The sequence below is a fragment of the Babylonia areolata genome, chromosome 13, assembly GCF_041734735.1.
Source record: "Babylonia areolata isolate BAREFJ2019XMU chromosome 13, ASM4173473v1, whole genome shotgun sequence".
Lineage (NCBI taxonomy): Eukaryota > Metazoa > Mollusca > Gastropoda > Neogastropoda > Buccinidae > Babylonia > Babylonia areolata.
Window position 1 is genome coordinate 36,030,518 of NC_134888.1, and position 18,318 is coordinate 36,048,835.

An 18,318-nucleotide genomic window follows, 5' to 3' on the forward strand; every position below is an offset into this window, starting at 1 on the left:
TCCATTCAAACCCAGGCAGAAGTTTTTACTCCTATATTTAGCACTGATAGAAACGATGTATGATTTTGTTTCAGAAATACAGACAGACAAAACTAGATTTTTTTTTTTTTTTTTTTTTTTTTAATTACAAAACCCAGGTAATTTCTAAAACACTTTTAAGAACTTTGAAAATGCATGTTGCTGATGTTGTTTTTTCTAATAAATTCCGATAAAAATAATGAAAAATGTATATATATAAAACTTATAACTCTGTATGAACTGTGGGCAAGGAAGACGAAGAAGGAGAAACAGATCAAGAAAAGAAGTCACATCACTAAAACAAGGAAAAAAAACTAAAACAAAGAAAAGCAGGCACTGCATTTTCAAGAAACAGGATCCTGTTGTTTGACACAAAGAGCACTTTCAGTATCGTTGAACCTTTCTCATTTCTCTATCTCAGCTGTGCTTATCTACCTTGTTTCATCTTCATATCTAATATATATATATATACATAACTCTTTTGTCATCTGTATACATTGACTGTAACATACCAACTCTAATCTTGTTCTAAAGACTGTATCTGTACCATATGAACTCTATTCTAGTTCCAAAGGCTGTCTATAAGTCATCAGCACTAATCTTTTGTCATCTATATACATTGACTGTAACATATCAACTCTAATTTTGTTCTAAAGATAATACCTGTACCATATAAACTCTACTATTGTTTAAATCAAAGACTATCTGTAACACATCAACTCTGACCTTGTTTTATTGAGTGAATCTTTTTCATAACTATCATCTTGTTCTATAGACTGAATCTGCAACATATCATCTTTGATCTTGTTCTGTAGACTGTGCATGTAACATAAACACTAATCTTGTTTCATAGACAGTATCTGTAATGTAGTTCTAATCTTGTTCCATAGACTGTATCTATAATAACTCTCTAATCTTGTCCTTTTGACTATAATTGTAACATAACTTCAATCTTGTTCCATAACTGTACAGCCATGCTATATATATATATATATATATATATATATATATATATATATATATATATATATATATTAAGTTGATCTGTCAGAATACTTGCTGCATCTCATATAATGCATAGATATATCTATCTTCACACACACACACACACACACACCTATATATATGTAAATGTTTTCATACTTGTTTTCTTAATAATTCATTCACAACAGGTTCAACACATTCAAGCTGCCTTCTGTGACACATGCAGAGGGCAGCTGATAAAAATGGCCTAGGCATCGCACTTCTGATCCAGTGTTCACCAGTGATCAGAATTCAAGGAGCCAATTTCAGCATGGTGTTGTGTCCTCTGATCTTCCCTTCGCTCCACCTAGGTGTGAAAGAGTACCCGACTTGCATCAGGAAAGGTTAGAACGATGGAAGGAGAAGACTGGCCCCTGCTTTTTTCATACCGAGGCCAAGACGCAGTGAATATGAATTCGTCATTGCTGCTACGGCCATTAAAAGGCTGTGGGACCTGTAGCCTTTTCAGACAGAAGCCAGTTGATCTCCAAATGACCACAACAGCCTATAGGCAGGGTACGCACCTACCACCACCTGGACACAAGAGTTCATGACACTAGTGGACCTACCACAGCTGTCTGGAGATTAATACAACACCTATAATTGCATTGAATGGCAACCTTCTCAGGACCAAAGTTAGTGTGTGTCTGGAATGCACTTGTATAGTTTTGTTACAACGCTTGATGATTTGCAGAACACACAAACAAAAGGCAAATTGTTTTAAGTTACAATGAAACATTGTCCAAACAATTCACAAGTAATTCATGAGAACAATAGTCCTTCCTTTCCTATGACAAAAAAACCCAAAAACACACACACAAAACAGAAAAAAAAAGAAAAGAAAAAAACGTTACCTGCTGCTCAAGCATGACTCAAAAAATCAAAGCAAATATAGCCGCTTTAACTTACTGTGATGAGTAACACACTGACAGGAAGCTGTCCAAGTGAAAACATGAACAACACAAGATACATGCCCACCCCCTCCCCCACCCTCCACAACCCCCAAACACCCCCACCTACACCACCTTCAATTTCCACAAAAGCACAAGCTGGTGCTCAGTCACTCACTGCTCAAACTCAACTGTCAAATCTGGCCCCTCGCCCCCATCATCCCTCCCTTCACCTTCACCCTCACCCTCCTCCTCCTCTTCTTCTTCCATCATCATTGTCGTCGTTGTCGTCATCGTCATGGCTCCGGTGGCAGCAGAGGCGGTGAAGGAGGAGGTATGGGCAGGGGCAGGCCACATGACGCACACCAGCTGACCAGAGCAGCGCGACATGGCGTAGAGCCGCCCCCAGCGCTCTGTGCGATCCTGCCGCCGCTGCGGTCCCCCACCTTCAGGCAAGGCCCGGGCCGTCTGCAGCCACACCACCACCCTCCTCTCCAGCCCGTACACGTCGCTCTGCTCCGCCACCACCACTTCGTCATCCCCCTCCATCCTCGCTACCCTCTCCACCGCGGTGGGGTTCCGGCGACCAAGGACGGTGACAGGGAGGCCATGGTCCCTCAGCCCCTGCACCAGGCCTACCCCCTCCGTCAGGCGCTCCCCGCGGGGCTGCCGTGATATCAGGACCACCACATCCCTGTGCTGCAGTGCCGGCAGGCTGCTGGCGCCACCCTTGTGTGGGGACAGCACTGGGAAGTGGAAGGGAGAGGATTTATTGCACTGTAGGGTGTGATATGATGATAATTTCCCACTGGGTGGAAGGGAGAAGATTTTATACTGTAGGATGTAATGATGATTTACTGCAAGACATGAAGAAGATTTCACACTGGGTGGAAGGGAGAAAATTTTGTACTGCTGGATATGATGATGATTTCGCATTGGGGTGCATGGGAGAAGATTTTGTATTGTAGAATGTAATGATGATTTACAGTAGGATATGAAGATTTCACCATGGGCTGAAGGGAGAAAATTTTGTACCTATGATGTGATGATGATTTCACAATGGGATGCAAGGGAGAAGATTTTGTACTGTGGGATGTAATGATGATTTACAGTAGGATAAGAAGATTTCATAACAGGCAGAAGGGTGAAAATTTTGTACTGTAGGATGTGATGATGATTTCACAGTGGGGTGCAAGGGAGAAGATTTTGTACTGTGGGATGTAATGATGATTTACAGTAGGATAAGAAGATTTCATAACAGGCAGAAGGGTGAAAATTTTGTACTGTAGGATGTGATGATGATTTCACAATGGGATGCAAGGAAGAAGATTTTATACTGTAGGATGTAATCATGATTTACAGTCGATTATGAAGATTTCGCTATGGGGGGGGGGGGGAAATTTTGTACTGTAGGATGTGATGATGATTTCACAACGAGCGGAAGGGAGAAGATTTGTACTATTGGATATGGTTATGACTTCACACCGAGTGGAAGGGAGAAGATTTTGTGATGTAGGATACAATGATGACTTTGTACTGAAAGGAAAAGTGAAGATTTTGTACTGTAGGATATGATGATGATTTCGCACTGGGTGGAAGGGAAGGGAAACCTTATATAACTTAGGGATGATGATGAATGAAACAGAGAACATTTATACTGCAGAAGATGATGAATTGAAGTCAAAAAGAGGACATTTATACTGCAGAAGATGATGATGAATTTCAGTGAAACAGAGGACGTTTATACTGCAGAAGATGATGATGAAATGATGTGAAACAGAGGACATTTATACTGCAGAAGATGATGATGAAATGATGTGAAACAGGACATTTATACTGCAGAAGATGATGATGAATTTAAGTGAAACAGAGGACATTTATACTGCAGAAGATGATGATGAATTCAAGTGAAACAGAGGACGTTTATACTGCAGAAGATGATGATGAATTCAAGTGAAACAGGGACGAAGATCTGTGTAGGCGATGACAATGAATTTGCACTGGTTGACAGGGGAAGGAAAATTTATACTGTAGGAGATGACGTCGAATCAAAGTGAAAAAAGGGAAAGATCTGTGCAGAAGATGACGATGAATCTAAGTGAAACTACTGTTTTTAAGTTGTTCAGGTGGGGGGGTTTTTCAAAGTGTGGCACAAGCACAGATTTTTTTTTTTTTTAATCTGAGCTTCTAACAACTGACCAATGTATGATATAAAAATGTTAATTGTATATGTGTTTGTGCATCTGTCTGTATAATATGTGTGTGTGTGTGTGTGTGTGTGTGTGTGTTTGTATTTGCGTTTTGTGATGTATGCTCCTAAGTGAAACAAAACTGTGAAAGGAATCAAAATATCAGGACACCACCATACAAAACACTTTAGGTCTGCTGCACACACACACACACACACACACACACACACACATAGACCCCCCCCCCCCCACACCCCCACACCCCCACACACACACACATTTGCGCATACAAACACCAACACACCCACAAACACACCCACCCACAAACACAAAAAAACACATACCCGCCAAGCCAACACCCAGATCCTCAACCAACACCTTCGCCACCTTCTGCCCACACAGCCGGCACGACAGCGGTCCATTGGGGCCCTCGCTGTGACCTTCACCTTCATGGCGCAGAAACCTTGGCTCCGGACCGTCGCTGGGCAAGGGGGAGGACGGCTCAGTGTACCCGTACACCGTGCCATCCCTCATCCTGTCGCACTTCACCACCTCTCGGGTCACCGCTGGCGGGGTTCGCAGCGGTTCCGTCAGCCTGACCTCCACCACTTCCATCGGGGGTTTGGGTCTGGCCTCGTGGGTCACGGAGGCAGCCCACAGTCGCAGACCGGCGCCAAAGTGGTTGTGCAGAGCGTTGCAGAAATCGCTGAAGACGCTGTTGCTGAGGATGACACGGAACAGAAACCATCCATCAGACACATCATCAGACCATCACACCACCACCTCTTCTCTCCTCCCACCTCTAATAAAAAAAACCACATACCCAAACAAGTCAAAATAGACCAAATCTATAATGACATTAAAGACAATAAAGCATGTAGGCTCTCTCTCACACACATACAAACACACATACACACACACACACACACACACATACACGCACCCTACCCTGATCCAATATACATTTGTCTACATAACAACACCTCTTCCCACCACCCCCACAACCAAGCCACCTACCAGTCAAAATAGACCTCGTCCACAATGACGTTGATGCGTGAAGGATGACCGCTGTCGGCAGCAGCAGCGGTTAGAGTGGTCACCGACCTCTCCAGCCTCTCCTGACCTCCACGACACAGCGGGAATTTGTGCTCATGCACACGGCCCCATCCTTCCTCGCCCGCCGGGCCACGCAACTGCTGAACGATGCTGCAACGTTGCCATATATTCTGCACGTTTTGCCATCATATCTTTGATACTTTTTACCATCATGTTTCCTACATGTTTTGCCATTTGCACATTTTGCTATCATAATATTTTCTATGTCTTTTTCCTTCAAATTTTCTAACATATTTTATCATCAAGTTTTCTACGTGCTTTGTCATCATACTTACTGCATGTTTTGCCATCATATTTTCTACATTCTTTGTAATCTTTTTTTTCTTTTTAAATGATATACCGTAATATTTTCTACACGCTTTGTAATCATATTTGCTATGTTCTGCTACATATGCTACATGGTTTTATTTCTAAATTTCCAATATGTTGCCACATTTTGCTAATGTTCAAAGTTCAGAAACATTTTCATTTGTTTCAGATGTTTTATTGGACTCATATGATGAAAAAGACAACAAGAAGAAGAGGAAATACAACAAGACAAAGAAGTACAAGGAGAAGGAGAAAGAGAAGAAGTGCAAGGAGAAGAAGTAGTAGGAGAAGGAGGAAGAAAAAAAGAACCAGAAGAAGAACAATAGCAACAACAAAAACAACAACAACAATATGAAGAACAAGTAATAAAAATAAAAAAGCCGACAGCAAAAGTCAGGCTGTGAGCAAACAACAGAAGCAGCAGCACCAACAATAACAAACAACAAATGAACAACAAACACCAACACCACCACCATCAACACCAAACAACAACACCACCATCACCAACACCACCACCACCACAACATCAACAACTACAACACCAACAAGCAGCAGCAGCACCACTACCACCACCACTACCACCAACAACAACAAGAACAACGAACAACAACACTACCACCAACAACAACAACAACGAACAACAACATTACCACCACCACCAACAACAACAGCAACACCACCACCACCACCACCACCATCGCCAACAACAACAACAATACCACCACCAACACCAACACCAACGAACACCACCACCACCAACACAAACAAGACCACCACCAACACAACCAACACCAACACCAACAACACACACCAACACCAACAAACACAACCAACAATATCACCACAACTAACGCCACCACCACCACCAACACAACAACAACAACACCATTTATACCACCACCACCACCAACAAACAACAACAACAACACCAATAACACCACTACCAACACCAACAACAACAACACCAAAAACACCACCATCACCACCACCACCACCACCAACAACAACAACGAACACCACCAACACCACACGCCCACCTGCACGTGGCGGCCAGACTCTTAAACCAGGTGCTGACCACGTGCACGTCCTCCCCGGCCCTCAGCCAGCCCCCCGCTCTCACCACCAGCATCAGTGTCTTCCCCGTGCCGGGCGGCCCCGTCAGGAACACCAGAGGCAGGTCAGCCTGCAGCACGCCCACCTGACGCTGGGTCAGCATGACCCGGGTAAAGCGGTCGCCCACGTCGCGCACCCCCTGCCCACCGCTGATGTGGAGGCGGGGGGCCGAGTTCTGGAAGACGCGCACAGTGGTGGCCGGGCCGGCGAACCTGGTGGGAGGGGGGGAGACCGGGAGGGACGATGGTAAGTTTTATACACAGATGCCAAACACTCCCATCTTTACTTAATCAAGTCGCAAGGCCAAAATGACCACTTTCCGGAGTCCCACCTCAATTCACGCTATTTAATGTTTGTTTGTTTGTTGTTTTTTAAATCACAACAACAACAAAAATCAACCACTCATCCTTCATATAATCTTTTTTTTATTTTTTAACTTAAACCAATTTCTAGACAAAACAATGTATAAAAAATACATGAAAAAAACACAAAACAATTCTTACTCATAATAAAATTCCTACCTTGAAAGAGGAATCCACATGATTCCCACAGCATACCTAATCCAAAATGATGCACTTTTCCAGGAAAATGAAAAGTTTTTTTTAACACACTGTAATCTGTTTCTCCTTGCTCTCTGTCTCCCTATGCAGGTTCACTCACATTTCTCTACACTTGATTTGACTGACACTGTTTATGAATATCACACATACAACAGGGATTTCATAAGAAACGTTGGCAAAGGGATTCTACCTGGGCATCGCCATGTTGAATGCTGTGGAACTCTCAGAACTCTAACTAGGTTGATTAAAACCCATACAAGATACTCAATGATGAGCGAAGAATGGTCCGAAGGGAAGGAACTGCAAGAAAAGAGAGACTGGGTTATCCAGGGAACCAAGATTTACAGCCCTTTAAGTAAAAGCAGTCTGATTTTTTAAAAATCATCAAAATCTGTCATAAGCATACATCTGACATGACTTCGAGCAAAATGAATGGTGTTGGAACTCCATTTCTGACAGACTCAATTAAGTCTTTTTTCTTTTTCAATTTTTTTTTTTTTTTTAGGGAATAATTTGGAGATTTATTTCCAGAACATTTTTATTTATTTTTACTATTTTAGGAACACTCAGACTCTCACACATCACAGACTTGCACACATAGTATATATTCCTCACCTTCCCTCCCTTTGCTAGTTCCCCAAAACACCCACAACCCCAAGTTAAACTCTTATGGAAAGTTCCGAGATAACTCAAAACAGCAGAGCATCACTCAAGGCCCACCATATCACTGACTAGTAATGTGCTTCTGCTGGTCATATTTATGTTTGCACGTTTGTGTGTGTGCACACACTTGTTCGTGAATTGTGTACTTGATGCATGTATGTTTATAAATACATAATAATTTATTGTAAATGCCACGAGCTCCTTGACTTGGAGGTGTGAGCATTAATCTGCAACTGTTATTACTATCATATATACCATGCGTTAAACAATCTGTTGTCATTTCCTCACCGTGCCAGCAGCTCCAAATATAAATCCTCCGTCATGGCAGGGTCCTTGCCTTCAGTGGCCATGAACGATGCCCACCAGCGAGTCAGGTGACCCATGACATCATCAGTGATCTCATATGGTGCAGACACTGGGGGCAGCATGTCAGAAGTCACACACAGGTCCACTGGGTTCTTGTCAGCAGGCACACCCACACAGTCACAGAGGTTCTGGATAAAAATGAACAGAAATGTGTGAAATTCAGTTTCAGCACATTTCATCATCATCCCTCAAAGATAAAAGAAATAAGTTGACAAAGACAGTCTTAAGAGTAATATACATAATCTAAAGTATTATTATATGCAATACACCATCACTTGACTTCCTCCAACATCATGTTGTGATTTGTGTTTTTATATATAACTATATACACACACACATACACGTGTGTGTGTGTGTGTGTGTGTGTGTGTGTATTCATTTGCCTATCTATCTACATATATATATATATATATATATATATATATATATATATATATATACACACTTTACAACTTCCACTAACTTTCCTGCCTATAAATAGTACAAACCAAGGAAGCTGACCTGCTTAAGTTCGGGCCTTGCCTCCAGCACTCGCTGCAACTGGGTACGGGAGACATGAGGCAGCATCAGGCTGCTGTGCACCAGAGGTGAATGCTGCACGTCCTTCACAAGATGCCTCAGCACATCCCTGCCCTTCATCAGCTGCCTGATGGCTCGCTTCACACGTTTGCCCACAAACTGGTCTTCCTGGCTGACAGTCAACGACTGTATAGGAAACAAGTCCCCCACAGCCTTGATTTCAATCTGGCCAATCCCGTACTGCCGATGGATTAACAAGATATCAAAATCCCCCCTGGCCTTGCCTTCTTCTTTCAAGTCCTCACATCGCGGGAGAGTCTTGGCTGCAGCGTGGAAGCTCGGTTCATTCAGATAATCCTCATAACGGAGCTGAGACAACACAAGCATGGCTTCCTGCGAGGTGCTGCAGAGCTGATGAAGGTATAACAAAATCTTCTGCTGGGTTTTGTCCTCCCGAACATCGCTGTTCACATGTATGGTCAGCTCATCGGAGGACTTGGGAGGGAGGGGCGGGGGATCTTGAACGGTCACATCTTGTCCAAGTACGGTCTGAGTGCTATGGAAGGTGCGGTTCAACTGCACTGGAGGAATGAAGATTGGTTTTTCACGCCATCGGGGGTACCACTCTGTCACCCTCTCCCTCCAAAAAGTAACATCAGGGTGACGGGGTGACAGTGACGATGGTGGTGGTGGCAAGGATGTGGAATGTGGTTCTGTTGTGGCTGGAGGTGGTGGCAACGAAGACAGTGCCAGTGCAAAAGATGGTGATGATGCAGCTGCTTCAGCCATTGCTTGACCACCCTGCAAACATACACAGAGCAACACATGCATACACAGGTATACACAACGCATGAACATACAGTAGTAGTCTATGTAAAGGCAACCCGTGCATAAATGATTTCCTAATGCCCAAGCCAAAGCCCCTTCCAATCTCTATGTTACGTAAACAACCATGATCCAACTTTCTATTCATCTTCTTTGAAAGACTGATAACTTCTCTGTAGTTTTGATCTAGTCTAACATATAAGTTATGAAACAAAAAAATATTTTATATGAATATTTTTTAGATATTCAGTGCCTTCATCAATTTCAAAATGAACTTTAATTGTTTGTATGGCTGTGTGTATGTGTGAATGATCAATATTCATAAAAAGGCTGCTGAGTAGAAATAAAAGCACCATCCTGGCTCTTTCCAAGTGATTGCAATGACAGAAAATTGTCATTAGACTCCCAATTACTTTGTGTTCAATTAGTCTGTTTATACACATGACGTTTTGCATGTGACAGCAAAGACAGAGAAAAACAGACAGGCAGACAGGCAGGCTGAAACAGAGAGACACAGAGAGATTGTGTGTGTGTGTGTGTGCGCACACACACACACACACACACACACACACACACAAAGGAGTGTGCATATGGTAAGTGCACAAGCGTTCGTGAGGTAAAGAAGGTAGGGGGTTATCAACCTTCCAGGATGACAAAGGCCTGAAAATGTAATGCGTCACATGCTGCTTTCAAAACCGTTGAGTACCTTGTGTACATTTATTGACACAAGTGTCGGTCTTTCAATACTGGCATCGTGCAGGTTGGAGGGGGAATTCCCGTAACTGCCGATTGACGGGGGGAAGCAGAACCAGTTGTGGCCAAACGATAAGATGCCGGAAAAACGTACTGTTGTGTGGGGGATTGCATAACAGCACAGCATGATACTGGCTTCTAATTTCTGCAGTTGGTAACGCAGATCTAACAGCAGCGGCTCGCGACTTGGAGACAATGACTTGCATGCCTTTTAATTCCGAAAAATGCCCCTTCGCTCTCTCCCCGCATCATCTATCTTCATTCGAAATGTTGCTGATTTTCAAACTTCATCCACTGTGCATGGTGGTAACTAGGGTAACTAGGGCCTCGGGGGACATGCACACAAAAGCTGTCATACTCACATCCTGTGTCAGCAGCTGGCCTAGTTTTAAAACCGGGTCTCCGGAAGACCCAGCACAGGACACTCTTTGCCTGAGAGGTCACGTGATGTTAAAATGATCGTTGTAATGGTCTCCCCTTACACAACGAGGTCTTTGTGAGTTTTCGTTGGAACTCTGTAGTAGCTGTTGTTGTTGTCATAGACACTGTAATTCCCTGAGATATTAGTGTCTATGTTGTTATGTAGGGACTGGCAGGTTGTCTGCCTAGGCCTTACGGTCTTTCTTTTTTTTTTAATTATTATTATTTCCCCTTGGATATCTGTCTATGTGGCATGTAAAGTATTAGAATCACTAGTTAGAGATATATTAGTTAATTTTTTTATTACAAATAATTTATATTCTCCGTGCCAGCATGGATTCAGAAAACAGAGGTCATGTATAACTCAACTGTTAGAGGTAATGGAAGATTTAACCCAGTTAGTAGAAGAAAAGGAATCTGCAGATATCATATATTTAGATTTTAAAAAAGCTTTTGACTCTGTGCCACATTATAGGTTAATAAAAAAGCTAAAAGATTATGGGATAAATGGGAATGTATTGAAATGGATAAGCAGTTTCTTGTTGGGGAGAAGTCAGAGGGTAAGAGTTGGAAATAGTCTTTCACCAAATGCACAAGTATTGAGTGGAATACCCCAGGGTAGCATTCTTGGACCTATTTTATTCACCATTTTTATAAATGACCTTCCAGATTGTGTTAGTAGTTGTTGCAGGATATTTGCTGATGACACTAAACTTTATGATATAGCTAAGAATTCTTTAAAATTGCAAAATGACTTAGACAACCTATATGACTGGTCTAACAAGTGGAATCTATATTTTAATGCAACAAAATGTAAAGTGCTACACCTATGAAAAAATAACCCTAAAAATGAATATAAAATGAAAATTGATAACATGAATTTTATGGTTATTTCGGAATGTAATGAAGAAAAAGACTTGGGAGTAATATTTGATAAAAACTTCTCTTTTGATACACATATCCAAGCAGTGATAAATAAAGCCAACAAAGTACTGGGTATTATCAAGAGAACATTTACATTCTTGGATAAGGATATCTTTGTCAACCTTTATAAAACAATTGTTAGGCCTATCCTAGAATATGGCAATACAATTTGGTATCCCAGATTAATAAGACAGTCCAAAGCAACTGAACAAGTACAAAGGAGAGCAACTAAAATAATTCCAGAACTTAGAGATCTTGACTATCAAAGTCGTTTGAGACAGTTGAATTTGCACTCCCAAAAATATAGAAGATATAGAGGAGACATGATACTAGTTTTTAAGATAATGAACGGAATGGTCGACATTGATCATAGCACCTTTTTCTCTACTAGTAAATCCCAAGTTACCAGAAACTCAGATACTAATCTTTACATAAAATATTGTAGAACAAATGTTCGTAAATCGTCTTTTAGTTTTAGAGCAGTGAAAGGCTGGAATGCACTGACTAACTCAACAAAAACAGCTAACACTATTAACCAGTTCAAAAATCTTATCGACAATGATGAAAAATCTCTAATAAAACCATTTGATTTTGATCAGTGAACAAGAAACTTTTTCCTGGCGCATGTGCAACACTTGATTAAGACAATAGTGAAGGGACGTTAAAAAGCTAGAAGGTTTATAGGAAAGTCCCCAATCCTGTACCTGTACCTGTACCTATGTGGAACTATGCATGAGTTGTTTCGTCGACTCTAGTCTATTTGCTGTATTTCATTCGTCAAAATCAAAAAACTTTTTTCTTAATTTGGTGTTAATATCATGGAGAGTTTTTACTGTGTTAGTATTTCGTGCAAGTTTAATTTCATTTGGTTGTGCATTCCATATTTGTGCAGTTATGTTAGCTAATCAGTTTCAGTTTCAGTTTCAGTAGCTCAAGGAGGCGTCACTGCGTTCGGACAAATCCATATGCGCTACACCACATCTGCCAAGCAGATGCCTGACCAGCAGCGTAACCCAACGCGCTTAGTCAGGCCTTGAGAAAAAATTTTTTTTTTTTTTTTATTTTATTTTTTTTTTTATTATTACCATTACTACTACCTTTTTTATATCATAATTATTATTTATTTATTCATTCATGTAAGCATATCTATTAGCTAATGAATTTTTCCGTATGTTGGTATTACGTACGGTGCTCCGTTACAAATTTCCATCACAGATCAAATTTATTGTACTCTCCTAATCTGACATTCTAAAAATGTTCAGTACATAAGTATCATGTAAGCAATTTCACATTTTGTAGGTTTCAGTTAAATCTCCTTTTTACCTTCTACCCTTTAATGAATGCAGATTTAAATATGTAAGTCTGTTGGTAGCTCATAGACCTGCATTCTGTTATACTCTGAACCCAATTCTTTTGTTGAAAATGTGTGTGGGTGTTTCATCATTTACAAAGCTGTCCAGTTGTGAAGACCCAAAATACCAATGTTGTGTGTATGTTGCAGAAGCCACAGTGTGGTACAGAGCATGGACATGAATAATAAATGAATATTTTTAAGTTTGTGGGTACTAGTGAACAGGGATCCTGGCAGAAGATGGCCGCCCCGATTCAAGCTGCATGGTGTCCATGCCCTGACTGACCCCCGCCATCAGGGAACTGTCGAGCTGTCTGATTGATTGGTCAAGTTGATTGATTTATTCATGTGGACACGTAAACAGCGCCCAACAGCCTATCCTGGGTCAGACGGAGACCAAGGTCTAAGGGCTTTACAAAATTGGAGACTTTGGCACAAGAGGCTGCTACCATCAACATTCAGAAATAATCTACACACACACACACTGACACACACACTTGATAATCTTCATCTTATCTCACTTGAAGCAAAAAGATGTTTAACTAAAAAAACGAATGTCTGATGAAACACACTCCCATCTATCCTTTCAGTTCCACACAACCATACAGAGAAACAAAATGCAGAGAGAGAGAAGACACTTCACAGTGCACCTCCCCCTTTTACCCACTGTCACGCACCCACACGTTTCACCACCACCCCACAACTCATTAGATCAAGTCAGTGAATTCATCTTGCCTAGCCAACAACTTTTCTGCAATGCGGAGCGAATCATGAAGTGCATGGTATTTGGACAGCAACACAGTATTAACACCCTAGTGTCCTAAGAGGTATACCATACGTCAGAAGCATTGTCAAGAAGTTGAACCACTTGGCTATAAACAGAGGGAGTGGCAAAGCACTGCCAACACGCGCTCCTTGTGGCCACCATGTTGCGGCAATAATCTGCTGGCCAGCCGCATGCAGTACACACGGACTTATGTACGACTATGGTTGTACACCATTCTCAACTTTGTCAACAGCGACACAGTTTTAACACTTCTATTTATAGATCAGTGTGGTTAAACATAAAGACACACACCCACCCCTCCCTTCTGTGGTTGATGAAGATGGCAAGACGTCCGAAGTGTGGTTGCTGCTCAGTGTCCTGACTGCCAGCGACCACCATATCTGAGATATTTCAAAAGCGCTGTATGCTTATGTCCCCAAAACGCAAATGGCTGATCCTATCCTTCTAATGGTACCAATGATTTTTACCATATATCTTTTTCATGTGTTCAGTGTGTATGCCAATGTACCTTAAGTAATTATCATTGCATACTCTAAGTTACACACACACACATTCATGGTGTTAAAACATTTGAATCACTTTAATTAGCAGAATGTCATTCCATACTGTTAAAAGAGCTGGATTGAATGGAATAACCTCAATCAATCGACCAGCATGCTTTTGGATATGTGGTCAAGTTATGGTTTGCGTTTTCTGACGACTTTCGCTTTTGGACCATTCCCGCTTCTCCCCTTGAGTGTACTGCACTTCGTCATAGAACCCTTCGCACAATCGCTGACATGCACTTTCTGTATTTGTCCCTCTCTTACATTCTATCTCCACTATGCACACACACACATACGCTGACACACACCTCTTCCTCTCACCACAACAGGTGCTTATATCTTCCCTACATAACCAAAACCAGAAACGCCAATGCCAGCAATGCAGACTACTTTATTCTCTGTGGAATCCTGGATTATATTTATAAATGCAAACATCATAAACATCACAAATTTATTTGCCATAAATCTACATGACAGCACATCAATCAAAACACGTTCCCAGTTAATAATAATATACATAATTTTGTTGTATTATACAGTATATCACATATGCACACCCAGAAAATGAAACATAATGGCATAGATATGATCACACATTATTTTGGCACCATCAAATCACAGAATACAGGATGACCACACAGTGTGGCTGGCAGAAAATACACAGACTAACATGAACAGTCGTGGGTTCCTGTATGAACATCAGTTAATACTGTTCACTTTCTATATTGTGTTTTAATGCTTTCAGAGACAGGAGAGGTCCTGAGAATGATATCAGTTTCATGTGCAGTGTTTACCAGAGAACCAAAAGTGCAACAAGAACACTGAGTTTATCTGACAACAAAAATGGAGCCAGTAGGCTTTCTTTTTTTTAATTAAGCTCCTTCACTGCTGCTGATGAGTATACTCATCAGTGAAGGACTGTCACCTCACTAAGAACAGACAAGAGTTTACAGAACTGTCAGGATGTCAGTAACCATTCTTTATTTAGATTTCTTCATCTCCTAGCATTACATTACTTTGTTCAGCCAACTCAAACTCACAACTGAAACGGTACACAAAAAGAACTGACTGCACTTGAAATGCATGCCATGTTGATCTCATTTTACCAAGATTCTGCAGTGAAGGCGTTGAACATCTCATTCAGCACCCATTCTGCAGTATTCAGATGGACTTCTCTCAACACAGCTACATATATTAACGTACTCTGTCTCAGAGCACCTGGGTCAAGTGAAAGCTATCAAGAGTTAGGTGATCAAGAGGCTGGCTGCCCGAGGAATCACTGCACTGCTCCTGAGTCACTTCGGCAATATCCACAATTTTTTTCCCCTCAAGATGGGATGAGCAGTGTTCACAACAAGGCGTGGACGTTCACTCAGTCAGTCACACTGAGAACTGGAGGGGGAAGAAACGTGGATATTGCCATCACTTCAATGGTCTTCAGCAGTATAGATTTACATTCAACATACACACCACTTTCTGTACTGAGGATATTACAAGTTTTGGCATGAAGCCAGAAGTGTACTTAGTCCCCAAGAACTAAACTGCAAAACAAACTTTACACAATGTTCCATGGTCACAAACATCAGAAACATTGAAACAGTTGTCTCATCAAAACATGATTAATTTTTGTTCTACCTATTCACCTGACAGCTCACATTTTGGTCAATGAAGAAAAACAGAAGTATTCAATGACAGTTGATTTGCACAATTCTAAATATATCCTGTCAAACTAAAAGTTCCAAATGAACATTCTTTAGTTGTTGTTTGTTTTAATTTGCTCAAACTCTGAGGACTGGAGAAAGAGTAAACGGAGCAAAGATGTGAAGATCAGAACTGCTCACATCAAATCAGAGTCAACTACATCTCTGCAGCCAGAATAAACAGCACTTTTCTCAACAGTGCAACAGTTCCACTTTTCTCAACACAGCTGTCCAGGGGATGAAAGAGTCTCACAACAGTGCACAGACTCATTTTTCAAACTGACTTGATGAAAGGCTTGCATGCAGACATACCATCCCATATACAAGCCACACACAGGGTCTTGGTCCACCGTCTTATCTGAAAGACTAGCAACCAGATATACAATTCCAAAACCATGCCACAAAAACACTTGGTTTCTTGTCTCATATGAAAGACAAGCACCCAGACCACTGCTGAGGATCAAGTGAAGGGGGCAAGTGGTGGTGAGGAACATGCAGTACTCTACTCCTCTAGGGCTTGGACACAGGTTCTAGATGGTGTTCTAAGCCACACAGCCTCTGCCAACAGTTCAGCAGGAATGTGTGTGTGTGTGTGGAGATGTTTGTCAAAGTGTCGCAATGTAAGCATGAAAACAGCCAGCAGTCCACCTTTGTATTCAGTATCACAGTACACCACACAGATTATGGCAGAATGGAGGGGAAATCATCATGACTTTTGATCATGATACTGTTGGAATGCACTGGATGGTATGCCACTTTTGGAGTGTAGTTTATATCATGACACTGCCAGAATGTCATACAATGTATATCATGACACTTTCAGAATGTCCAATATACCATGCATGACACTTTTAGAATGTCCTACATATGACACTTTCAGAATGTATACCACAACACTGTCAAAATGTCCTGTAAGATGACCATGACACTGTCAGCATGTCTGATACAGAATACCTTCAGACTGTCAGAATGTTCAATATAATATCATGACACTGTTGGAATGTCCTACATAATAATTCTTGTATCATAACACAGTTGGGATATATATATATATATGTGTGTGTATATATATATATATATGTATATAATATACATAACATAGGACTTCCCAACAGACTTTTAACAATCAAAAGCATAAAACTGCTGAGTAAAAATGAAAACAAGCTCATCTACAGATATAAAACAAATCCCACTCTTCGGGTACACAAGACCTTTCAGGAGCTGCAGCCATGAAGACAAACAAGGGAGATAACAAATCCACACGTGGTCAAGAATCAGAAGAAAGTGCACAATAGGGACAGCCTAACAACAGCACTCTGTTGTCGACAGATTACCAGTATAAACAACACACATACCAACATACACACCAGCATACACACATGGAACACACACACAAAAAAAAACACACAAAAAAAAAACACACACACACACATTTTCACATGATTCCACTCACACTGATACCTAATTTCTTTTCACACACCAGCACAAAACATGCACAAAGCACACAAACTCATATTTCAAAGAATTCTATTCACAATTACACTTAATTTCTTCTTGTTTTTCTTTCTTCTTTTTTTTTAATGCATATTAACAGCTCAACCCTGTTCCCAATACTACACAAAGGAAATGTTTCTGGTACATCCCAACCGATCCCTATTTTCATCTGTTCTTATCTTAAACAAGTACAAATTTATTCCAATAACCATACATCTAGACTGGATGCCAAGTTTGATTTACTTGACAACGCTAATCTGCAGAGCAAGGGAAAAGATTAAAGAACATATATTTGCTTATGTCAGTGCTTTCAAATGTTTTCCAGGCACATCTATTTGGATCTAACGGCTTTGTTTCCACTTTATAGTACACTCACTCGCTTTCTGGAGTTTTTGTAAAACATCTGTGACTGTCATATAGCAAGACAGGGGTTGCTGTGTGTGTGTGTGGATGTTTGAGTGTGCATGTGTATGCGTGTATGCATGCATATGCATTGGGAAGGGTAAAAAAGAGGGTGGGTGCAGGGATACAGGCTCTATCTACAAGTGACATTTTCTACGACAATTAAAAGAAAAACACATTCACGTTGCAAAGGAAGGAGAAAAAAGATTATGTGAATAAGAAAATTCTTGTTTTGAATGGAGGATTATGATTCCATTTGAAGTCAGTGCACTTACATGCACTGCCAATTCAATATAGATATATTCCTGATCACACACACACACACACGCACACGCGCACGCACACACACAC

At 41.1% G+C, this 18,318-nt stretch overlaps 1 protein-coding gene across 1 annotated transcript; it reads right to left on the minus strand.

Moving 5' to 3' along the window:
• Positions 1–1,293: 1,293 nt before the first annotated feature.
• Positions 1,294–14,204, minus strand: LOC143288753 (uncharacterized). The gene is made up of 8 exons (XM_076597379.1): positions 14,122–14,204; positions 10,707–10,776; positions 8,749–9,567; positions 8,170–8,375; positions 6,583–6,870; positions 5,138–5,326; positions 4,465–4,841; positions 1,294–2,677 (listed from the first exon to the last, which is right to left on the minus strand). The coding sequence occupies exons 1-8, from the start codon at positions 14,202–14,204 to the stop codon at positions 2,106–2,108; spliced, it is 2,604 nt and encodes an 867-aa protein (XP_076453494.1). The 3' UTR covers positions 1,294–2,105.
• Between the last annotated feature and the right edge of the window lie 4,114 nt (positions 14,205–18,318).

What these genes read in the sequence shown, in the direction of transcription:
- LOC143288753 (XM_076597379.1), bottom strand. Translation starts at nt 14,204, where the DNA reads ATGGTGGTCGCTGGCAGTCAGGACACTGAGCAGCAACCACACTTCGGA. An exon ending in GCCAGCTGCTGACACAGGAT is followed by an intron (nt 9,568 to 10,706) that starts GTGAGTATGACA and finishes GTATGTTTGCAG; the next exon opens with GGTGGTCAAGCAATGGCTGA. An exon ending in CAAGGCCCGAACTTAAGCAG is followed by an intron (nt 8,376 to 8,748) that starts GTCAGCTTCCTT and finishes ATTTTTATCCAG; the next exon opens with AACCTCTGTGACTGTGTGGG.